The sequence below is a fragment of the Sus scrofa genome, chromosome X (assembly GCF_054392235.1).
Source record: "Sus scrofa isolate SSC_HxYL_T2T_F1_AM1 chromosome X, Sscrofa_HxYL_maternal_Yorkshire_Landrace_v2.0, whole genome shotgun sequence".
NCBI classification, from domain to species: domain Eukaryota; kingdom Metazoa; phylum Chordata; class Mammalia; order Artiodactyla; family Suidae; genus Sus; species Sus scrofa.
Window position 1 is genome coordinate 122,674,606 of NC_139401.1, and position 22,232 is coordinate 122,696,837.

Here is a 22,232-nt window from a genome sequence, read left to right on the forward strand (position 1 = left end):
GGAGATTAGTAATGCATAGTGGTTAAGAGGAAGGGCTTAAAATCCAGGCTGCCTGCGTTTAAAGTCTTGTTCTGGCACTTACTAGCTGGTATCTGCTTCATTAATGATTAATAGTAATGTAACAAAAGTTAAGTGCTTAAAATCAGGCCTGGCACAGTACAAATGAAATAGTCAACAAACACTAGCTATTATTTTTAAGAGTATTGGCATTATTATATTCCCTCAACAGGTCCTTTGTGCTTGATATGCTCTCTGCCTGCACTTTTTTTCCCCCTAGGAGACTTTTTTTTTTTGTCTTTGTTTTGTTTTGTTTTTTAGGGCTGCACCCATGGCATATGGAGGTTCCCAGGCTAGGGGTCCAACTGGAGCTGTAGTCGCTGGCCTACACCACAGCCCCAGCAACGCCAGATCCGAGCTACGTCTGCAACCTACGCCAGAGCTCACAGCAACACCAGATCCCCGACCCCCTGAGCAAAGCCAGGGATCGAACCTGCATCCTCATGAATACTAGGTCATATTCGTTCCTGCTGAGCCACAGCGGGAACTCCCTCCCTGGAACTTCTTGTGGCTTGCCTCTTCTTGTCATTTGAGTTTTGATTCAAATGTTACCTCCTCAGAGAGACTGTTCCGACTGCTCAGTGTAATGAAGCCTTCCTCCATCATTCTCGATTACATTACTCTGTTTTATTTTCTTCAGAGCATGTATCACTCTGAAGTTATTCTATTTATTTATTACTACTTTATTGTATGCCTCTTCACTGCACCACCCCCTCAGATAAAATGCTCCAGGAGGACAGAAAGCATGTCTACTTTTGGTTACTTGTTAGTGGATCTTTAGGGCCTGGAGAAGTTCTGGGTGGAAACGGGGCTCAATATGTATTTGATGAATGTATTTCCTTTGCATAGCCTTTCCAGAAAAAAAATAATAAAAGTTATAGAAAAGCAAGTTGAAGACCCAAATAAACAAAGCAACATACTCTATTCATGGATAAGAAGACATGATATCATGCAGATAAGAATTACTGATCTCAAATAATTTATAACTTAAATGCATTCCGTACATGGGTTTTTCATAGAACTCAATAAGCTAATCTAAAATCTGTATATAAGAATAACTCATCAAGGGAGTTCCCGTCATGGCGCAGTGGTTAACGAATCCGACTAGGAACCATAAGGTTGCGGGTTCGGTCCCTGCCCTTGCTCAGTGGGTTAACGATCCGGCGTTGCCGTGAGCTGTGGTGTAGGTTGCAGACGCGGCTCGGATCCCGCGTTGCTGTGGCTCTGGTGTAGGCCGGTGGCTACAGCTCCGATTGGACCCCTAGCCTGGGAACCTCCATATGCTGCGGGAGCAGCCCAAGAAATAGCAACAACAAAAAGACAAAAAGACCAAAAAAAAAAAAAAAAAAAAAAAAAAAAAAAAAAAAGAATAACTCATCAAGAATAGTTGATAATTTTTTAAAAGAATGTGAAGGAGAAAGTTGAAGAAGTATAGAAATGCAAGAAGAAACAGATAAACCCATAATCATGGTTAGAGATTTCAATCACCTTCTTTCAATAATTGATATAACAAGTAAACACAAAGTCAGCAAGAATATACTGTTTGGAAGAACGCTGTCAGTGACCTGACCTAACTGACGTCATACTCTACCCAACAGCAGCAGAATGCACATTCTTCTCATGTGCACATGAAACGTGTACCAAGATACATCATATTCTAGGCCATAAAACAAGTGTCAAGAAATTTGTTTTTTATTGAATACAAGATTTAAATACTATAGTGCTTTACAATTTTCAAACGTTTTGTGTATGTGATTTCATACAATTCCCCTACTCCTGTGTTGCCCTTCCCTACTTTCTCTATATCTATGGGTCTGCTTCATATTTGGTTTATTCACTAGTTTGTTTGATTTTTATTTTTCAATTTTGTAATGGCCACACCCACATCACATGGAAGTTCCTGGGTCAGGGGTTGAATCTGAGCCGCAGCTGCAACCTACGTGGTAGCTGCAGCAACACCAGATCCTTAACCCACTCTGCCAGGCTGGGGGTCGAACCCACAACTCTGTAGCAACCCAAGCCACTGCAGTTGGATTCTTAACCCAGCAGGAACTCCCAATTTGTTGTATTTTTTAGCTTCCACATATGTGATCTCATACAGTATTTGTCTTTCTCTATCTGATTTATTTCACTTAGCATAATGCTCTTCAAGTCCATCCATGTTACTGCAAATGGCAAAATTTCATTCCATTTTTATGGCTGAGTAGTATTTCATTGTGTGTGTGTGTGTGTGTGTGTGTGTGTGTGTGTGTGTTTCTGTGTAATCACATCTTCTCTATCCATTCATCTGTTGATGGACAGGCTGGTTGATTCCATACTTTAACAATTATTAATAATCCTTTTATGAAGGGTGCATGTATCTTTTCGAATTAGCATTTTGGGGGGTTTTTGATATATATTCAGGAGTGGAATTACTGGATCACATGATAGCTCTATTTTTAGTTTTTTGAGAAACCTCCATACTGTTTTCCCCAGTGGCTGCAGCAATTTGCAGACCCACCAGCAGTGTTTGAGGGTTCCCTTCTCTCCAGATCCTTGCCAATATTTGTTATTTGTGTTCTTTTTTTTGGGGGGGGTTCTTTTTGATAATAACCATTCTGACCAGTGTGGGGTGATATTGTGGTTTTGATTTGCAGTCTGTTCTGACTCAATGGCATTAAAATGGAAAATACATTTCAGAAAGTTAACTGGAAAATTCCCAAATATTTAGAAACTTAAAAAAAAAAAACTTCTGTATATCCCATGGGTCAAAGAAAATAATCAAAAAATAAGATTTTTTTTACAGTGAATAGAAATGAAGGCACAATATATCAGAATTTATAGGATGTCACTTAAAACAGTACTTGGAGTGAAATGTATTGCACTGAACATATTAGAAAAGGAAAAAAGGTCTGAAATGAATGACTTCAATTTGCACCTTAAGAAATTAGAAAAAGAAGCAAATAGAAGAAACCAGAAATCAGTGAAATAGGGAATAGAAAAACAATAGAGAAAATCAATTGAACCAAAAGCTGGCTCACTGATGTGATTGATGAAATTGATAACACTCTAAATAGATTGATTGGGAAGAAAGAAAAAAAGGCACAAATTACCAATATTGAGAACGAGACGTCATCCCAGTGGTCTCGTGGAAGCCAAGGAGGAAGCGTGACAAGGTACAAGGAAGTAATCAACTGGGCTAAATGCTGCTTGTAGGTCAAGAAATAATGAGGAATCAAAACTGCCATTGGCTGAAGTCCCTTGTGACATTGGTAAAGGCAGTTTGGGCAGAATAGTGGGGACAAAAGCCTCAGTGAATCAGGTTCAAAAGGGAACGAAAGAAGAATTTGAATCCTTGAGGGTAGACAACTCTTTTGAGGAATTTTGCTGCAGAAAGGAGCAGAGAAGTGGGACGGAATCTAGCGGAGAAAGTAGGGTCAAGAAAGACTATACTAGGAGTTCCCATTGTGGCTCAGTGGTTAACGAACCAGACTAGTATCCATGAAGACGTGGGTTCGATCCCTGGCCTTGCTCAGTGGATTAAGGATCTGGCGTTGCCGTGAGCTGTTGTGTAGGTCGCAGACACGGCTCGGATCTGGTGTTGCTGTGGCTGTGGTGTGGGCCAGCGGCTACAGATCCAATTCGTCCCCTAGCCTGGGAACCTCCAGTAAAAAAGAAAAACTATATTTTTAAGATGGGAGAAGTAACAACATAATTATATGAGTAACAGGAATGGTCCATTAGAGAGAGAAAATTTAATGATGCAGAGAGTAGAGGGAAGACTCGTTAGGCCGGTGTCTTTCCTAAGGAGAGTAGAGTCCATTGTGTGTGCCCTTAGCCAGTAGCACAATGGCCTCATCCAACATACCTGGAGAGAAGGACAAGTCCAGGGGTACAGAACTTCCAGGCAGGTGTATACATACGGTACTGGGAACTTGTGATGATCTCTTCTGATTATTTCTATTTTCTCAAAGAAATAGATAGCAAGATCATTAGTGAGAATGGGGACGGGAGAGGAGATACTAGAGGCTTGAGGAGAGAGAGGAAGATGGCTAAATTCCCCGTCAGTTCTGACATTCTGTGATCTTGAAACACGGGATAAAATACAGAAGAGCATTCGTTTTTCCCCCTTGTAGAGAAAAGCAAGTTCTTTCTATATAAGAACTATAGTAAAACAAAACAAAAACAAAAAGAAAAAAAAAACAACACTACATGAGATCATATGTGATATCAAAAAAATTTAGAAATAACCTAAATATCCATTAGCTGCCAGAAAGGTTAACTAAATTATGGCCCACCCACATGATGGAATAGTAAGCAGTGAGCTAATAGAATAATGTAGTTGTGTACTAGTCAACATAGAAAGATCTCCAAGGCTTGCAGTGAGATGGAGTAGATGTCCTTGTGCTTCGCGCTGCTATTCTCTTCCTTCCTCCCTGAAAAAGTCCCCCAGCTTTGACTCTTGTAATCAGACTAAACCCCTCACCACCCCCTTGCTGCTGTTGTTCACAGACCCCCATGTTTTGCTGACATAAAGGGAGCATCCTTCTATAGTTAAACAAAAACACTAGAATGCAGATATTAGATTGCTTGATTTCTTTTGCAACCAAAAAGGCCACAGCACAGTGCATAGAGGCAGGCCAAAGAGAGCGGTCGTATCTTGTGGTGACTGTTGCTAATATGCAAAAGTCACACCTCTCGACTCATACTTCTGGGGATTTTAAAGTACAAAGCCTCATAAAGTGGAATTAAGGCAGGGACACAGGAGAGCAGGCGATGGCGACCATAAAGGAAGCCTTCTTTTCACACAGCAAGTTCTCTATTATGGGGTTTTAAAAGCTATCTTAATGTCTTATTGGATCATTTTGCCCAAAGTAACAAAACATTATTTAATGGAAAAGGCATTGATCGTGTGAAGCTAATGTTGTTTTCATTGTTTTATTTAAAATTTCTTCTAATAGTCCCAGGTCAATTAGAGTTTATGCTTCTGTCCTCCCTACCATTTAAAAGCATAAAAACAATACCTAACTTTAAGGATCAAGAATTGTTTGCAAACACTGAAAAAATGTGAATGAGAATGTGATGATGGGAACAACAAAGAAAAAGGAGGAGAAAAAACGGAGGCGAAGGAAGAGGAAAGCAGAGAAAGAGGGTGAAGATGCAGGGACAGGAACCCTCTCTGCTTTAGAGAAAGACGACAGCTACAGACTCAGGGCAGGGATATTACAAAATGGACTTCTGGAGTAGATTTGCTTGCTTTCTTTCTTTTATAAGCTTATAGTTTCTGTTTACACTGTCAAAGCTTTTGAAGAATATGATCCCGCTTCTAGCTTGTAAATTCCTTGAAGGCACAGGCCGTGTCTTACAGATCTTTATATCTCACATAGCATCTAGACAATTACTAGCCACAGTGGAGATGCTCAATAAATATCTGTGGAAGGACTGAATGCAGAAGCTGGGGAATATTAAGTATTTTTTAAAGAAGGAAAAAAAGTAGTTTGATAAAACTGAAAATGTGTTTTTCCAAATATCATTTTGGGTTAATTGTAAATCCATACATTTCAAAGTAGATCTAATCTGTATGTTGCCAAATAATTTCTATTTTATTTATTTCTATATTGGCTTTTAAATTCTTTTCATACACACCGAAATCTTTATGGCTCAGGAAAACCTTTATTTTTATATATGTTTTGCTAACTTTTAATCTTGGAAATTTTAAAACTAAAAAAAAAAAATTTAAAGAATATAGCCTTCACCTAAATTCATCAGTTGTTTATACTTTGCCCCACTTATTATATTCAACTATTAAATTTAAAAAATTTCTTTTGGAGCCACTTCAATATTACAAAGGATGTCGAAGGGTTTTGGGGTTTTTTTTGTAGAAAGCAGAAAGGGTATTTCATCAACTCTGATGATGAAGTAAAACCTCAAACATTTCTAAGACTTTTAAGACCTTGATGAAAGAGATTGCCAGACCTATTCTAGTTCACAATTTTAGATCAATTTTAAATCAATCTGAAACAAGTATATATATAATATATATATATATATATTATATATATATATAGTCTTTTCTAGGGCCGCTCCTGTGGCTTATGGAGGTTCCCAGGCTGGGGGCCTAATCTGAGCTGTAGCCGCCAGCCTACACCACAGCCACAGCAACGCAGGATCCGAGCTGAGTCTGCAACCTACACCACAGCTCACGGCAATGCGGAATCCTTAACCCACTGAGCAAGGCCAGGGATTGAACCCACAACCTCATGGTTCCCAGTCGGATTTGTTAACTACTGAGCCACGATGGGAACTCCGAGACAAGTATAATTAAAACAGTTCTTTTTGACATTCATGTAAAGCATGGATATATTTTAATATTAAAACAGATTTTTAAATTATAAATCTATGAATAATTTTGACCCATAGGTGTAACACATATATTAGCCTTTTAATTGATGGTATAGATATACTTTGATTTAAAAGATAAATAAAAGATAAATATATGATTTAGCACAGAACCTGGCACAAAAGCATTCCATGTTCTTTTTATTTTACCTATATTATAGAGGAGAGTTAAATTTGTAAATTAGTGTTGAGAGTATTTGTATGCTGCATGTCAGGGTCGAATTGTAGACTAGGTAATAAACATTCTAACCACAGCATATATGTCCTGGGAATTAGCCATACATTTGAGATCGTTTCCTACAATGTGCTTGTCTTTGCCCACAATGGATTTCTAGTTTTCTTTTTGCAATAACTTAAGATTAAGATTTAGAAATTCACAGTTGAATTTTGGTGCCCCAATTTTTCCTAAGCAGATTAGGATAAACTATCATTATATACCATGTATGTATGGTTTAAGAAATAAAAATCTTATAAATCTCCCCGCAGCTCACAAAGGCTTTTCACTAACATTACCTCTTTTTTTTTTTTAACATTACCTCTTCACTCTTTACAATATTCCTATGAACATGCTAAGGATGTAGAGGGGTTGGGAAATGTTTCACCCCATGAACAAATCAAAGAATTAGACATTTTTCAGAAGGGTAGATTCAGTAAGGTGGAAATTCTTCACAAATGCTAAATTTTGCTTTGAGGAAGAGGAATTATATTTATTATATTGCTTCCTGGGCAGAACTAAAACTAAAAGGTGAAAATAAGAGTAATAAGAAATATAGGAGTTCCCATTGCAGCTCAGAGGTAATGAACCCAATTACTATCCATGAGGACACGGGTTCGATCCCTGGCCTTGCTCAGTGGGTTAAGGATCCAGCGTTGGCTTGAGCTGCGGTATAAGTTGCAGACACAACTTGGATCTGGCGTTGCTGTGGCTATGATGTAGGCTAGCAGCTGCAGCCTCGATTCGACCCCTAGCCTGGGAACTTCTATATGCCACAAGAGTGGCCCTAAATAAAAAAAGAAAGAAATATAAATAAATAAGAAATAGAAACAAAGTAATAATAAAGGTCAATTTTAACATAAAATGATGTGCCAGGTACTTATAATTAGCACTCTACATACATTCTATCATTAAATAATGGAAAATATATTATTATATCCATTTTACAGAGGAGGAGGACACTGAAGCTTTGAGCGGATAGGTGACTTGCCTAAGGTCATACAGATAATCCACGTGGTACAGGAATTTGAATATGTATCTGGCTCCAGAGCCGGGGACCTCATCTTCTGGTTCATTAAGCAGAAAGAATGGCAACAGCAGACGCCTTGAGGCAGGACTGAGCTGTGAGTCATAATGATAGTGCTCTCTATATCCCAGGAACGATTTGAGGACCTTTTCCGATGCAAACTATGAGTTTTCTGCTTACCGTGTTAACCCAGGTCTTCACTAGGCAAGTACATTCTCTTCCTTAAGACTTCAGTACATCTTGGAATTCCCTTCATGGCTCAGCGGTAGTTAACCGGACTAGGATCCATGAGTACTTGGGTTCGATCCCTGGCCTCGCTCAGTGGGTTAAGGATCCGGCATTGCCATGAGCTGTGGTGTAGGTCACAGATGAGGCTCGAATCTGGCGTTGCTGTAGCTGCGGTGAAGGCCGGCATCTGTAACTCCAATTCCGCCCCTAGCCTGGAAACTTCCATATTTCACAGGTGCAGCCCTAAAAAGCAACACAAAAACAAAACGAACAAAAGAAGTTTTCAGTGCATCTCATCAGAAAAGCATCCCTGAATTTTCCCACCCCGACCCGGTCAATTCTATTACAGTTCGTGGCACGCATCATCATTTGTTAAATGAATGAATGACTGAACCTGTCTTCTCGGGGACTGCAGCAGAATGTGGTTAGAAGGGGGAATGGGAGCCTTGTAAGGCTCTTTGCAACCTTACCGGGATTAAAGGATCAGAAACCTCTGTTTTATTTTTATTTATTTATTATTTATTTATTTTTGTCTTTTTGCTATTTCTTGGGCTGCTCCCGCGGCATATGGAGGTTCCCAGGCTAGGGGTCGAATCGGAGCTGTAGCCTACGCCAGACCCACAGCAACGAGGGATCCGAGCCATGTCTGCGACCTACACCATAGCTCACGGCAACGCCGGACCCTTAACCCACTGAGCAAGGGCAGGGACCGAACCCGCAACCTCATGGTTCCTAGTCGGATTCGTTAACCACTGCGCCACGACGGGAACTCCAGAAACCTCTGTTTTAGAAATCTATTTTTATGCTGCTTGTTTATTCTATAATTGTTTCCTTTTAATTCCCCCTTAGTGATTAGTAAAGTTCTCTTGGAAAATGTCAGCTCTCCCAGCTGCGCTGAGGGTAAACACAGAAAGGGGTTTTTCTCCCTAATTGGGCCCAAGTAAGGGGGTCCAGGAAGGGGGATGTGAGAGTGGTATGGGGTACCCAAGGCAGCAAATCCCAAGCGAGTGAGAAGGAGCCAAGGACAGCGGGCACAGCTACAGTCTAGTGATGCTTCTGAGGGGAACCGTCGTGTTTTGCAGGCAATTATTTTAATAAGGACAGCTGAGCCCTTACTCCCCACATCTGGCACGGTTGCGGAACAGCAGTCCTGCCATGAAGGGGAGATCTTCACACAGTGCTTGGCACCCAGTAGGCCGGCAGTAACCAACCCTAGCCCATGCTCATTGCTTGCCTACTGGATGCCCGGCACTGTGCCAAGCTCTGAGTATGTAGTATCTTATTTCATCTTCACGTGGATCTTTTTAGGATCGTTTGTAGGAGGAGGACACTGAGACTCAAGGAGGTTAAATGACTTCCCTGAGGTCAAATCCAAGTCTGTGGTCTTAACAGCCTCCATATTTGATGAATAGTGCTCCGGTCCTTGCTGACTACAAGATATATATGTTATGTAAAGTTCAACCCCCCCAAAAGAAAGCAATTTGTCTCAGAATTAAACATAACACTGTAAAATAGTTGTTCTCAACCAGGGACAATTTGGGCCCCAAGGGGGACATTCGACAATTTCCGATGTTTTTCATTGTCACAACTGGGGAGGGGTGGGGGGCTGCTGCTGGTAGAGGCCACGGATGCTGCTAAAACTTCCTAGAACGGATGGGATGGCTTTCCACAGCAAAGAACAACGCAGTCCAAAATGTTGCTAGAGATGGGTCGAAAAACCCTGTTGCAGGAGGGATGTTTAAGGCACAAAAGGAATTAGGTTTCACTGGAAGAAAGTATTAGGGGAAATGGAATAGTTTTAAGTGCCATTTTTTGTTTTCCCCTCATGATGGACTAATCTGACCATTAACTGTAAAATATGCCTTTTGCAGTTTATCAGTGCAGGTCAAAATCAGTTGGCTCCTTCTGAAAGTTATCATTCTCCAAACAGAATAAAGCACAAACGTCGAACGACAGACGTGACCAGCCATGATTTCGTCCACCAACACATTCTTCGCTCCTTTAATTCCCATTAATCCAGGGTGGTGGATGGGGTTCAAAAATCTGTGTGAGCTCACTACTCTGGGCCAGTCCTGACCTCTTGGTGCCATTTTACAGAAATAGCCTCTCCAAGGGCCTCGGACCCTGTGGTCCTAGTTACATGAATGGTGGCTTCGATTTTGATTAAAATTCTTTAGCCCCAGTCATATTTCCCTTCGTCTTTGTGGAGAACCGTGTGAAATAAATGAATGCGTCAGCACACACAAGAGCAAGGAGATGGGACTCTGACAATTCTAAGCTATTCACAAAGTTTTGCCACAATTGTGAATTCAGGGCACAGTTTTGATGCCCAGAAACAAACGGTTTGCAAAAGACCTCATCTTAGCACTCTTTTCCCAAAAGGTTGACGATAACTGTTGCTTTGTTAAACTTTATGAATTACATTTCAAAAGAGAAAATACCACTCTAATCCACTTTCTATTGATGACAGCAAGATTAACTGTTGCCTCAAACTCATGTCCCTCCCACAATGACTAACAAAGTATTTGTATGTGTTGCCCAGGGATCCACCCGCTCATTAAAAAGACCCATGTTGCAAATACCAATCTGGAAACCTTCTATTGGCTTCTAGAACAAATACAAATAAGCAGATTATGTCGTTTATCCCCTCTCTCTTTGTATCCATAGTTAGATGTATGGAATAGAATGTGATGAAATAGATTTTAAGGAAATAGTAGCATACAGAAATGTTGCTGCTGAGGAAAATACCTAAGAAATACAAGCACCAATAAAAAGATCTGCCAGGTCCTTGGGGTTTGGAAAAATGAGGAGTAACAATTTACTGGGTAACAATGTTTTATTTGGGATTGATGAACATTTTTTGTTTGGTTGGTTCTGGGCGGGGTGGCAGATGTTTGTGTATGATTGGATTAGGATTGAATTTAGTCATGAAAATAAGTTAATTTTTTAAAAAGCATAGTTACCATCTTAATCATTTTAAAGTGTACGGCTCAGAGGTATTAATTGCATTCACATTTTTGTGCAAAAAACCATCATCCCCATCCTTGATGAAGATGCTTTATAACTGGATAACAGGGTGGATGTGCCACATTGTGAATGTACAAAATATGGCCTTGTTCACATTAATTTTTATGTAAATTGCGCTTTGATTTTTTAAAAAATGTATACATGTAGCTATTAAAATACGTGATTACATAATGTACATTCCACTTGGTGTTCACAGGGTTAACTTGCATCTCTATCATCATAAAATGCCTCCTGCATGTTTGCATACTCAAGGCATTTACACATATTATAATTTTCTCCTCGTTTTTGATAAAACAGGATTTAGGCTAATAAAGGTAACCAAATTACCAAGAAATATAATCCAAGAATATTAAAAATATGTCATTGAATTTGAAATTATTGGTGAACATAACTATTGAGAATGAAAGCTGTGCCCTGAATGTTTGTCAACTCCAGTCCTTCAGCTCTGTAATGAACAGCAGTAGGTCTTTCACTCGCTGAGTCCAATATGATTTTTTTTCCTACCTCGCATCTTCATTTCAGCCGAAAGAAAAAGAGGAAAAAAAATACTCTGTGAAATAAGCGACCTTTCTGTTTACTGTAGATCACTTCCGAGTTGCTTCAGACAACTGGCTTTCTGTCAGGTGTCTTGTTTCTCTCTGCCTGTGTTAGGGCAATGACCCGCCGTCCTGAAATCCCCATCTGCAAAACCAGGTGGGAAACTAACACGCCCTTACCACATGCCTCTGGAGCCCCTTTTGAAAAAGCCTTCAACAGAAATAGATAAATACCCCCCCCCCCTTTCCAAGGCCAACATAACTGAAGGGAGCAAGATGAGACAAATACTCGTTTATGGTTGGTTCGCCGAATCCCCTCCCCCTCCCTCAAAGGCCAATACATCTCCTGGGGTGTTTGGTATTTCCAGGGAGGTCCCTAAGTTGAGAGACAGAAATAAGTTGTTTTATATACACATAACACACAGAGAGTCAGGAAAGGAGAGAGAAGTGACTCAGCGGTCCAGGGCTAAAATCTTGGCGAGAGGGAGACGCGGACGCGCGCGCGCGCGGGGACGCGCAGCCCCTCTGCAGCGCCTGGTACCTTCCCTCGGGCTGGGTTTTTCGACTCCCTCTTTTCTGCCCGGGCACACGTGTTGGGGGAGGGGACCAGAGGCAAAGTTGGCCCGGGCTGGCTTTGCGCAGCCACCCCGGCAGGAGCTCCAGACTTCCCCTCCCTCTCTCCCTCCCTCCATCCCGGGCCGGCCCCCCCATCTCCCCCTCGCGAAATCCTCCACCCTCCCCCAAATCGGCGGCCGCCACCGTCGAGTTAGTGCCTAGGAAGACGTCCTCTTGCTCTCAAGCGGGAGCCAGTCCACACGGGGGCACGGGGAGGGGTAGCGAGGGCAGTCACGACGATTATTAGATTGTATTTCATTTTCCATGCATCGTCAAGAGAAATAAGACCATTCTCGTTGCCATCGGACCCCTTTCCTTTCTGTGGGCCTCCCCTGCCCAACCCGGACCGTCCCCACCTCTCCGGAGCCTCGCAGCTCGAAGGCGAGCAGGGAGTCCCCAGATAACTATTTAGTATAAACAAACCGTGAGGCTTTAATGGAATTACCTCAGCCTGCTAGTAAATAATTTATAGTAGGCAGTAAATAAAATATGGTTCTATGTCTTTAAAAGAGTTGTCAAGTGGAAAACACCCACCAGAGGGATGTAAACCCCGAAGACGGCCACGCTTAAAGACGCCGGTTGGGATGGAGAGCCGGGTAAAAGACAGGAGGTTTTTATGCCCTCAAGGAAGGCGTTGGTGCTGCCACAGCCGGAGCCGGCGGCTCTCAGGGAAGGTTTCCGCGGGCAGGAGGGAAGAGACACGACGTCTTTTTCACTTAGCTGAGGGGCAAGTGATTAAAATGCAAAGGAAGGGGGCTGCACTTGCAGAATAATACCTTCCATTTGAAAGCCTGGGCGCTTTCAAATTCGTTATCACACTTAATCCTCGCCACCACCCTTCCAGAAAGACCAGGCCGGGACCAGGATTCCCATTTAGCGGATGGGTTTAAAAAAAAGAAAAAGCTCTAAGACTAAGGGACAGCCTCTAGGTCAGCCTGCTGGCGACCAGGAAGTGGACGCCGGAGTGGCCAGGTCTTTGCAGCTCCGGCCCGAGCAGCTGCTCTTCCCCGTGGCACCCCCCAGGCTGGCGCCCCACACCACACGCACTCACGCTGCCCGCCCAGCACACTTGCCCAGTTTTACAACACGCCGGCATCTCTTCTGTTTTTGGTGACCTGAGGACCCTCTAAATAAATTTTCTGACCCGCCTCTTCCCGGTATCACCCCCCCTGGAAGGCGCATCCCCAGTTCGGAGAGGAGGACAGATTTATGAGCGTCTCCTCAAGGTTACCCCCAAGACAACCTTGACCATGAAACCAGAATCTTGAACACTTGACCTAAATTTCCAAGGGCATCTGTTTCCGTCTGTAATTGTCACCAGGCTTCATTTGAAATTCGATCCTGTGTCACTAATGGTATTAACAGGAGCTGAGGTCCAACCTTTCAACGGGAGACTGTTGCATATGATTTTACTTCCAAACGAAAGTAAATCAGTTTCTATAAACCTGCAGCAACCCCCTCCCCGAGTACAATAAAACTGTTGTCGCAATCAATAAATCTCTGGTTTGGGGCAATGAAAATTAGATAACTGTTTTCTCCCTCTTTCTGTCTCTTCTCTCCCCACCCCACCCCCATAAGACAAAGCCACTATTCAAAGAATGGGGCGTCTTGTTAACCATTTCTGAAGTCCCTCGCTCTACTCGGCGCCTTTCAGACACGCACCTCTCAGTCATCCGAGTAAACCAGACGTTTAATTACGGTGACTTTTGTTCGATCATTACGGATAATAAAGGCAACCTTTTCGCTAGATACAATTATAACGCAAGCTGCTCCAACACCTGCACGGATCGCATTTGTCTCCAGCGTGGTTTCTCTCTCCTCCTCTAAACTGCCTTTGAATTTCTCCTTCTCTTCTGACCAGAAGATTTAATATGTTGCAAGAGATAGATTTCACGAAAACGCGTTGTCCCTTCTGTAGCTACATCTGCTCCGACCTATTAAGAAAAGTAAGACATTTTGATACTAATTGCAAATAAATTGTGATGTGTTCACCGAGTAATTGATTTAATGAAGTTCATATGAAACTCCTGAGATTGGCCAAGTGAAAGGCCCCCTGGTGCGGCTATTGTGCAGGGAAAGGAAGGTTGGTTTTTCGTTTTCTTTCTTTCTTAAAAAGGAAAAATACATATATATATATATATAAAATATATAAGTGGCGTGGCGGATGGAGGGGGCGTGAGGAGGGGGGTCGGCACAGATGTTACCTCCGCAGTCGACGTGGTGGCGGGAAGGAGCCTCCGGGATCACGCCGCCCGCCCGCCGCGAGCCCCGAGTCCCGCCAAACGAAGCGCGGGCGGCCGCGCCCCCACCGGGCCCGACAGCCCTGCGCGCGCAGTTCTGTGGCAGACACGGGTCGCTAGCGTCCTCGGGGTTGCCGAGGTGGCATGGGGTGTGGATGCTAGGTTCTGTTCCCCGGCTTCCCGAAGTCTCGGCGCCGGCCTCTAAACCACTTTCCCGGCCCAAAGGCCAGAGGCCAGGAGGCCGAGAAGGAGGGGCACCAGGCGGCTCCCCGCTCAGTCCCGGTCCCCCGGCCGCAGCCGGGGAGAGAGCTGCTGTAGCTGGTACACGCCACCCCGCTGCAGGCTGGGGGTTCCGGGCTGCGGGAACCTGGGCCCACCCCGCAGCCAATAATCGGGACAATGAAACCGCTTTAGGTGCTCACGCCTGTTTTCCTTTTCAACTTTTCCGACCAAATTGGCAAATGAAGGAGTTGGGACTTGCGGGGTGCAGAAAGGGAATAATAAGAATTTTCTGAACACCTGCCGAGCTGCAGTTAGCTCCCCCTCTCCCAGCAGAGGGTATTATTGCTCCCCCTTCGCAGATGCAGACACTGAGGCCAGAAGAGCCCGCGGCAGCAACTTAGGACAATGTCCTGGCCACTCTGGCCTATCCGCCAAGCCTGGCTCTTCGAGAAGAAGGCAAGTTCTCAGAAAACCTTCCCCAGTTTGCCCCCAGAGCCCTCCAAATGTTCTTCTGGGTAACTTAGTCCGGAGGGCGTGCGGGACAGGGCAGAGCTGACCGCGGGGCCCGGCGGCGTTTTCAACTTGGCCGCGCACAGTCGGCGGTTCGAGTTTGGAATTTTTGTTTCGTTTTGTTTGAAGGAAAGAAGAGCTCGTTTGAATCTGAGCCTGAGCTGAGCTAGCGGCTGGCTCCAAGTTCCTCAGAGTTGCCCAGCTGATGAACTTCCCCCGAGTGCTTCCTCCCCGGTCCGGGAGCAGCTAATCTGGGTCCCAAAGCGCTCGCAGGCCCCAGCGGGGCTGGAGGAGGTACTGACTCTGGCCCGCGGGTGTTCGCTGTCCCGACCCGCGAGCCCCGGGCGGAGTGACGAGTGGTGGCCCTCCAGCCCCCTTCACCCACTTCGGGGCAGCGGTGCCCGCTCTGCGCGGGAACCGGACCGCTGGCATCACGTCCTCGGGGCGGGGGGGTAGTTTGAAACCCAGGCAAATGCAAATGGTAACCGCTGGGGTCTCACCGCGGCCACGTTCTCTCCCGGAGGAGCAAAACCAGGCGAAGGAATCAGCCCCTCGCTTTTCCCTTGGACATTTCCGACTGGGTAGCGTTCCAACGCCCGGCCCCGAGCGCCCGAAGAGCGTGTGGGACCCGCCTGGGCCAGGCCGCCAGAAGTGCCACCTTGTCCCCAGGAGAACTGGACACCAAGCGCCCAGCCTTCTCCTTCTAGGGAAGCTCCGCTCCCCACGCTTCTGGCGGGGTCCGCCCGGCGCGGGCCCACCCTTTCGGGGCCCTTGGCCCTCCCCATTCGTTGTTCGTCCCTAAGCACTGCTGCTCTTGCCTTGGTGGAGCCCTTTCCTGGTGTGTGTGTGTGTGTGTGTGTGTTTTCCGGGACGCAGAAGGATGGCGGGCTCGCCCACCTTGCCCCGGTACGGGGAACAGCAGCCAACCGCCCCTGCCCCAGGGTCAGCATCTCTGGGACCCAAAAGGGACTGCCTGGACATCTTGGAGCCCCTCCCCCATCTGTGGGCCTTGGAGAAGGTGAAGCGGGAGCAACTTTCTCCAGCCCAAGGTCACAAGCACCCTTTCTGGGGCCGCGAATCCCAGCCTGCACCCCACCCCCACCCACTTGGGCACAGACGCCAGGGTGTCGCGGACCCGGGTCGGCTACGGCGCTGCGGGGCTGGCAAGTCGGGGGCCTGGGCCGCAAGGGTCTTCGGGATTGTGGTGGGAGGCGCCGGTTGGGGGAAGAAAAGTTAGATTTGAGCGGCTTGGCCGGCCGGGATTGTTTCAGGATGACCTTTTCTCCCCAATAAGTGAGCACCAGCGGCTGATAATCGCGGACGAGGGGCGTGCAGTCTTTGTGAACATTTTTCACATTCCTGGGGCAGGGCAAGATTGACAGGGGCCTCGGAAGGTATGGGAGTCGCGGGATCCCGCTTAGTTTGAAGTTGCAGCCCCAGGACTTTGCCCCTGCCGGGCCGCAGTGGACCCCGGGACGCGGCTGCACCCCGGGGCCGGGCGGCCTGCTCCCCCCGCTGCAGCGCCCCCTAAGGCTGGGAGGTGGGACCCGCCCGGCGGGCGCGGGGAGCCCCTGGGGCGGGGGGTGGGTCCGGATGGGGGGGGCGGGAAGCTCGGCTCGGGCCCGCCCCGCCTGGGAAGCGGTCACCCGCGGGGGCTTGGCATCTGAAAGTGCGATTTGGGTAGCTGGGAGTGGAGATTTACGATCCCCGAGGACAGAGCGTGAAAGGGGTATCATCATCAGTTTTGACTGAAAGAAAGAAAACATATCTTTAACAAAAAGAAGGGCCCTTGCCATTCACCCGCGTTGTTAGGACAACGTGAACTATCCTTGAAATGATTAGTTCCACTTCAAAGGAATTTACATTCAACAGTGAAAACTCAGCCTCTTTTTATTTATTCGAAAAGACTTTTCACTACGGAGAGTCATATGTTCGGTCCTTCTATTTATTTTTCCGCATTCACGGTGCCCTTGTATTAAATCAACAGAGAGAGCTGCACAACGCACTCATTATGCGGACCAGCCCGGGGTTCCGGAGACCCCGGAGCTACAGGTAGACAGGGCAGGGGAGAGGGTGCTGGGGTTGAGGTCTGGGACCACGCAGGCGCCCGCTGGGCCGAGAGGATGCGGTGGGGAGGGATGGGGGGCGGGTCTGCGGAGGGGGCAGCACGCCACGGAAAAAACCTGACCCGAGCCCAACCCAGACGCGGGAACCGGAGAGCTTGAGCGCTAGGCACAGCGCCTGGCGCACCTCACTGTTTCTCGTGAAGAAGGTGGACCCGAAGTTCCCAGGGACACCCCAGAAAGCTGTTAAAAACTGACCGGGTTGGCACAACTTCGCCAGGCATAATTCAAGCCCATCTCCACAAACCGAGAAGACACAGCCCCAGCTCTTAGTAGCTTGGGATGTTTGCTCTTTCACAGACTCTCAGGGCCCTCAAGTCCAGCGGCCCCCCGCCCCCGCCCCCGCCGTTGTCACTTGTCACCAAATCCAGGAGACCTCTAATCAAAGAAACAAAAGTAAAAAGGTTAGGAGTGCCGCATCCTGGGGGGGAGGGGGGCGGCGGTGGATGGGGGGGTTGCTGCTTCTCTAACAGTTCCCAAGCAACTCTGGGCAGGGCCTGAAATAGGGTTCTACCCCCTCCGGAGACAGAGCCACCAGTTCTCTGCTTCACCTCACACACACCTCCAGCCTCCGCTCCCCACTCCAAAGCTGCTCTTCAGCCCAGGGCTAAGTTGTTCTCCATAGTAAGGATGATGCTAAACTTTTTTTCTCCCCCAGCTTCTAATTAAATGGGAGAGAGAATCTGTGTTAGCCATTGTCCTCAAGAGTTTGTCCGCCATCTCCTAATGCAGCTTGATTCACCTCCGCCACCCTCCCCACCACACACCAAACTGAGCCCATACCTTGACTTATTGTCCAAATGAAGTCTAGCAATGTTGGGGTCTCCTCCACTTAAATTCGGAAGCAGTAACCACAGGCTGCTTAGCTAGGATCTCAAGGTGGCGGACATTTGCCACCTGAAGCAAAGGTCTGAGCTGGGGCAGTGACTGGGGCAGGTCCTAACTGGCTGTCTTGGCACGAGACCTTCCGGGTTGAATGAGAGCCAGGTTCTGTTCAGCATCCTTGGGCTCCACTCATTTTCCTCCTTCCTCCAGATTCTCTAAGAACTCTTGGATTTGTTTCACCTTCTTGGCCTGATGTTTCCTTTTGTTTCTTCTTCTGCCCAAACCTGAAGTTTATCCTAAGGCATCCCTTGCCCCCTCCCTCTCTTTCTGAAGCTTGTTGGAACAACTGTCCTTTCCTCTTGTCTCTTGACTCTTCACAGAGACTCAAACTACAGCTAAGTCAGAACCCTAAGCAGAACTCTGGCTGTGCCAGTCCCACAGGTGGCTTAAGAGAATGTGCAGACGGTCATGAGATTCAAATGCCCACCCCCCAGCTGGCTCGATGGCATTTGTTTCTCAGCAGTATCTACGCGTCCCTGCGTGTAGGAAGCGTATTCCAGTGTCCAGCCCTGTGCGGTGGCCTTGGAGGTGCCTCCCGTGATCTCAGGCAGGAGAGAAGAAGGAGAGAAAAAGAAGAAAGGAATGAAGGAAGGGGAAAAAAAGAAGGAAAGGAAGGAAAGAAAAAAGAAAGGAAGGACAAGAAAGGCAGGAGGGAGAGAAGGAAGGAAGAGCAGGAAAGGTGAGGCCCCATTAGAGAGCCACACCGGGAGAGCCCTAGGAGGCCTCCAGCGGGAAAGCTGCGAATGAGAGGCTCCTGGCCCCCAAGGCAGCCCCGGCGGGGGGAGGGCAGGAGGAGGCGTGTGAGAAAAGTGACACATCCTAAAGCACACCCCAGGAGAGCTGGGGATCTAGGAAGGACTCAAAATGTATTTCTAATTACTTTTCATGCTCCCAGGAAAGGGGCTCCTTTTAAGTTCTGTTTTAAAAGCTCGTTATTGTACTGAGTAATAGTCTGCATTTGGAAAGCACCTTTTATACATTTTAACTGGTTGTATAGGGTGGAAGGATGGTAAATGCTATAAATGCACTTTTCCGGCAAAATCTGTAGAAGATGAAAACTCGAAAGCTTCTTTAATAATAGTTTTCTCATCGTCGGAACTTATAAGGAGCAGCAAAGATACCGATTGGCTAAAAACATATAACTTCTGTAGAAGACATAAGGCAACTCTCATTCATGTCTTGTTTCTGTTTAATGTATCTCTCAGGTAGCTGAGGCTCCAAATGCGCATGTGACTTATGCAGATATGACTGCAGAGCAGACATCCAGCCAGCAGAGGGCACACTCGTCACTGTCAAACCCTATTTCCAGATTTGGAGGTGACAATGGTGGCTAGGGGCAAGGAGGATGGGTATAATCTCCTTGGAGTAGGGCTCCAGTGGAGATCTAGAAAATGAGAATAAATGTCTAGTTCTTGACAGTAAAAACAAAGAGAGCAAGAGAGGGTAAGTTTTACACCCAGAGAGAGTCCAAAAAGTCCTGGGATCTCAGGACTGGAAAAACAGACCTTCAAAATCTTGAGTTGATGGCTATGAGGATGAGGTCAGGGTACCCACCGAGTGAGGACCTGGTGTTTGCCGTGTGTCCATGATACCTTGAAACCCTTAGGGCTTCTCGAATTCGGGAGGCAGCTGGGAATGCCATAAAGAGCACTGAATAAGCCGTTGAAAGCCCTTGGTCCTAGTACCTTCCAGTGAGTTCTTAGGCAAGTCACTTCCCTTCTCTGAGTTTCAATTTCCTTATCTCCAAGAGAAAGGAGTAGACATAGAACTAAATCCAAGGTCCCTGTCTGTTCTAACGGAATGTGATTCTGGGGACAAAGTGGAATCTGAGCCCACTTAGTTTATAATCCTCAGATTCTAGGATCCTCAAGCCCTAGTTTCTAAAAGATGGTGATACCTGGGCAGGGATGAAGGCAGCCAGCCATGCTGACCACTTGGCGCAGGTCACTTTGTGTATCATCCAGCCCGAGAGCTGTTCTGAGAACAACGCTTTGGCTTGTGATGGAAACGGTAGCATCCGAGATGCTCTCAGGCTGGACCCAGACAGCAAATGAGTTGTAAGTGGACATTCCTGAGGGGAAAAAGCCCCAAGACTGGGGCCCTTTTCGCCATGGGAAGGCTGAGGGCCCGGGGTTGGGCCGGAGTGGGAAAGTGTGAGTGGACCCTTGCCATTCTCCTGGGCTCGGTCTAGAGACCTTGGGGAACCTTCACGTTCAGCAAGGCTACTGTCAGGTCTGTGCACAGATCTGTGTTCCTCAGGCCTTTTCGACCCACAGTGAAGTTTTGGATTTCCTCTGATGAGCAATGTTGACCCTGATGTGAACCCCTGAAGCAGGTGCTCAAATCGGATTTTCTCATTTCTGTCTAGAGCCTATAGTAGATTAGTTAACACAAAGAGTAGGGCCACCGCTGACTTTGTTATGCCACTCTTAAGGGGCATGAAATGTCTAAAATTGACAGCGACAGAAGCACCGCAGCGGTGGATGTGCCCTTGTTCCTGGCCTGAGTGGCTTAGAACACGTGGTGAATAGACTAAATCATGACATCCTTGAAGACCTAGGTCAACAATGTTCTGGAACCTGCCTCCCTCTGTCCCCTCCACCTCACTTCCCAGCTTTATGTGGCCAAGCTCTGGAGTCATAGACTCGGAAGTTCCAGATAGACCAGCCTCGTGTTCAGCAAAGTTTGGTGTTTGAGAGCAAGTGCTAACGCTCACCTTAGGCCTGGCCTGTCCAGCACCATGGTCCCTAGCCACAGGGGGACACTGGGCACTCAAATGCAGCTGGCCCCAAGGGAGGTACGCTGTGCGTGGAAAATGCACACTAGACGTTAAAGGCTTGTACAAAACAAGAAGGCTAAATAGCTCAGTAATAATTTTCATATTTTACATGTGGAAATGAGACTGGGTGAAATACAAGATAAAAATAATTTCAGCTGGGTTTTGGTTTTGTTTGTTTGTTTGTTTTGTTTTACTTTTTCAAATAGGGCTACCAGAAAATAAAAGGTACACCTGCGGTTCGTAATGGGGTATATGGACATTATCAGGCCACGGGTCGAATCCCAGCCGCATCTGTGACCTTCACCACAGCTGTGGCAACGCTGGATCCTTAGCCCACTGCGCCACACCAGGATCTCCTATGTTTTAATTTTTCACTAAAGCATAGTTGATTTACAATGTTGTGCCAATTTCTGCCGTACAGTAAAGTGACTCAATCATACACATGCATACGTTCTTTTTTAAAAGTATTGTTTTCCATCATGGTCTATCCCAGGAGGTTGGAAGAGAAAAACAAATACCTTTTGATTTTTTAAATGCTGTGGTGACGGAGCAAAACACAACTCTAGCCTGAATGTGGCTCATTTTCAATCCCTTCACATTTGCCATCCTGCCTAGCTTGTCTATTGTCTAGGTTCTGGCTAGATTCTTTCTAGATCTTCTTTTAGGAGGGTGGATGACAGACTAAGACAAATAACTTTAGAACTGGTGGTCTAAGCTTCAATGAACATATGCAAACCTTCTCTTCTTCTTCTTCCTCTTGATCGCTAGAAACACCCTCCTCTCCACCCTGGGGTCCTCCATTGCTTTCAAGGGTTGGTTGAGCATGGGTTAGGTTTAAACTTCCCAATCAAAGCCGAGAGTCCTTGTGAGATTTGTATTCTTTGAAATCTGACTATAAATGTTCAGCAGATTTCGCCAAAAACTTAAAATACTACTACTTGTATACACATAAGCTGAAGTTCTCGATAACTTGGCGTTTCCTCTAATGGGCAGAGTTACTCTGTGTTCAGGCTCTCGTGGAGTCAGAAGGGTCTCAGAACATCTTACCAAGGCCACGTCTTCCTCGCTAGTGAATCTTTCTACCTGCTGAGGGGAGAAGAGGTGCCTTCACACCCAAACGACCTAGATACACAGAGTCATCACCCCTCTGTCATCCTGCATTGTCACCCCCAGGAGACGAGCCCTCTGAACACAGGGCTTGTGTCTAAGCCATCCTATAGCTCCAGCACCCAGTGTCACGTCTGGCACTCAGAGCCTACTGAACTGAACTACCCTTCTAGACAGTCACAGACCTGATCTGGTTCCTTCCCTGAATATTCGTTTTTCCTATTCATTCATTTATTTAGCACAGATCCGTCGCAAATACATTTCGCATGGTGAAAATGGAAGGG

At 46.2% G+C, this 22,232-nt stretch overlaps 1 protein-coding gene across 9 annotated transcripts in view; it reads left to right on the forward strand.

Moving 5' to 3' along the window:
• The window catches only part of LOC110257774 (uncharacterized), a 431,217-nt gene that overhangs the window by 345,259 nt on the left and 63,726 nt on the right, over window positions 1–22,232 (forward strand). The window contains exons 9-10 of one of the 9 annotated variants that reach the window (XM_085006753.1): window positions 7,808–7,880; window positions 9,776–11,275. The exons of 7 other annotated variants lie outside the window; for them this stretch is intronic. In XM_085006753.1, coding sequence (XP_084862879.1) covers window positions 7,808–7,880 — 73 coding nt within the window. In that variant the 3' untranslated portion in view covers window positions 9,776–11,275. Of the gene's footprint in view, window positions 1–7,807; window positions 7,881–9,775; window positions 11,276–17,028; window positions 17,107–22,232 lie in introns of those variants that run through there. One more of the 9 variants, XR_014834735.1, reaches the window with a different exon arrangement.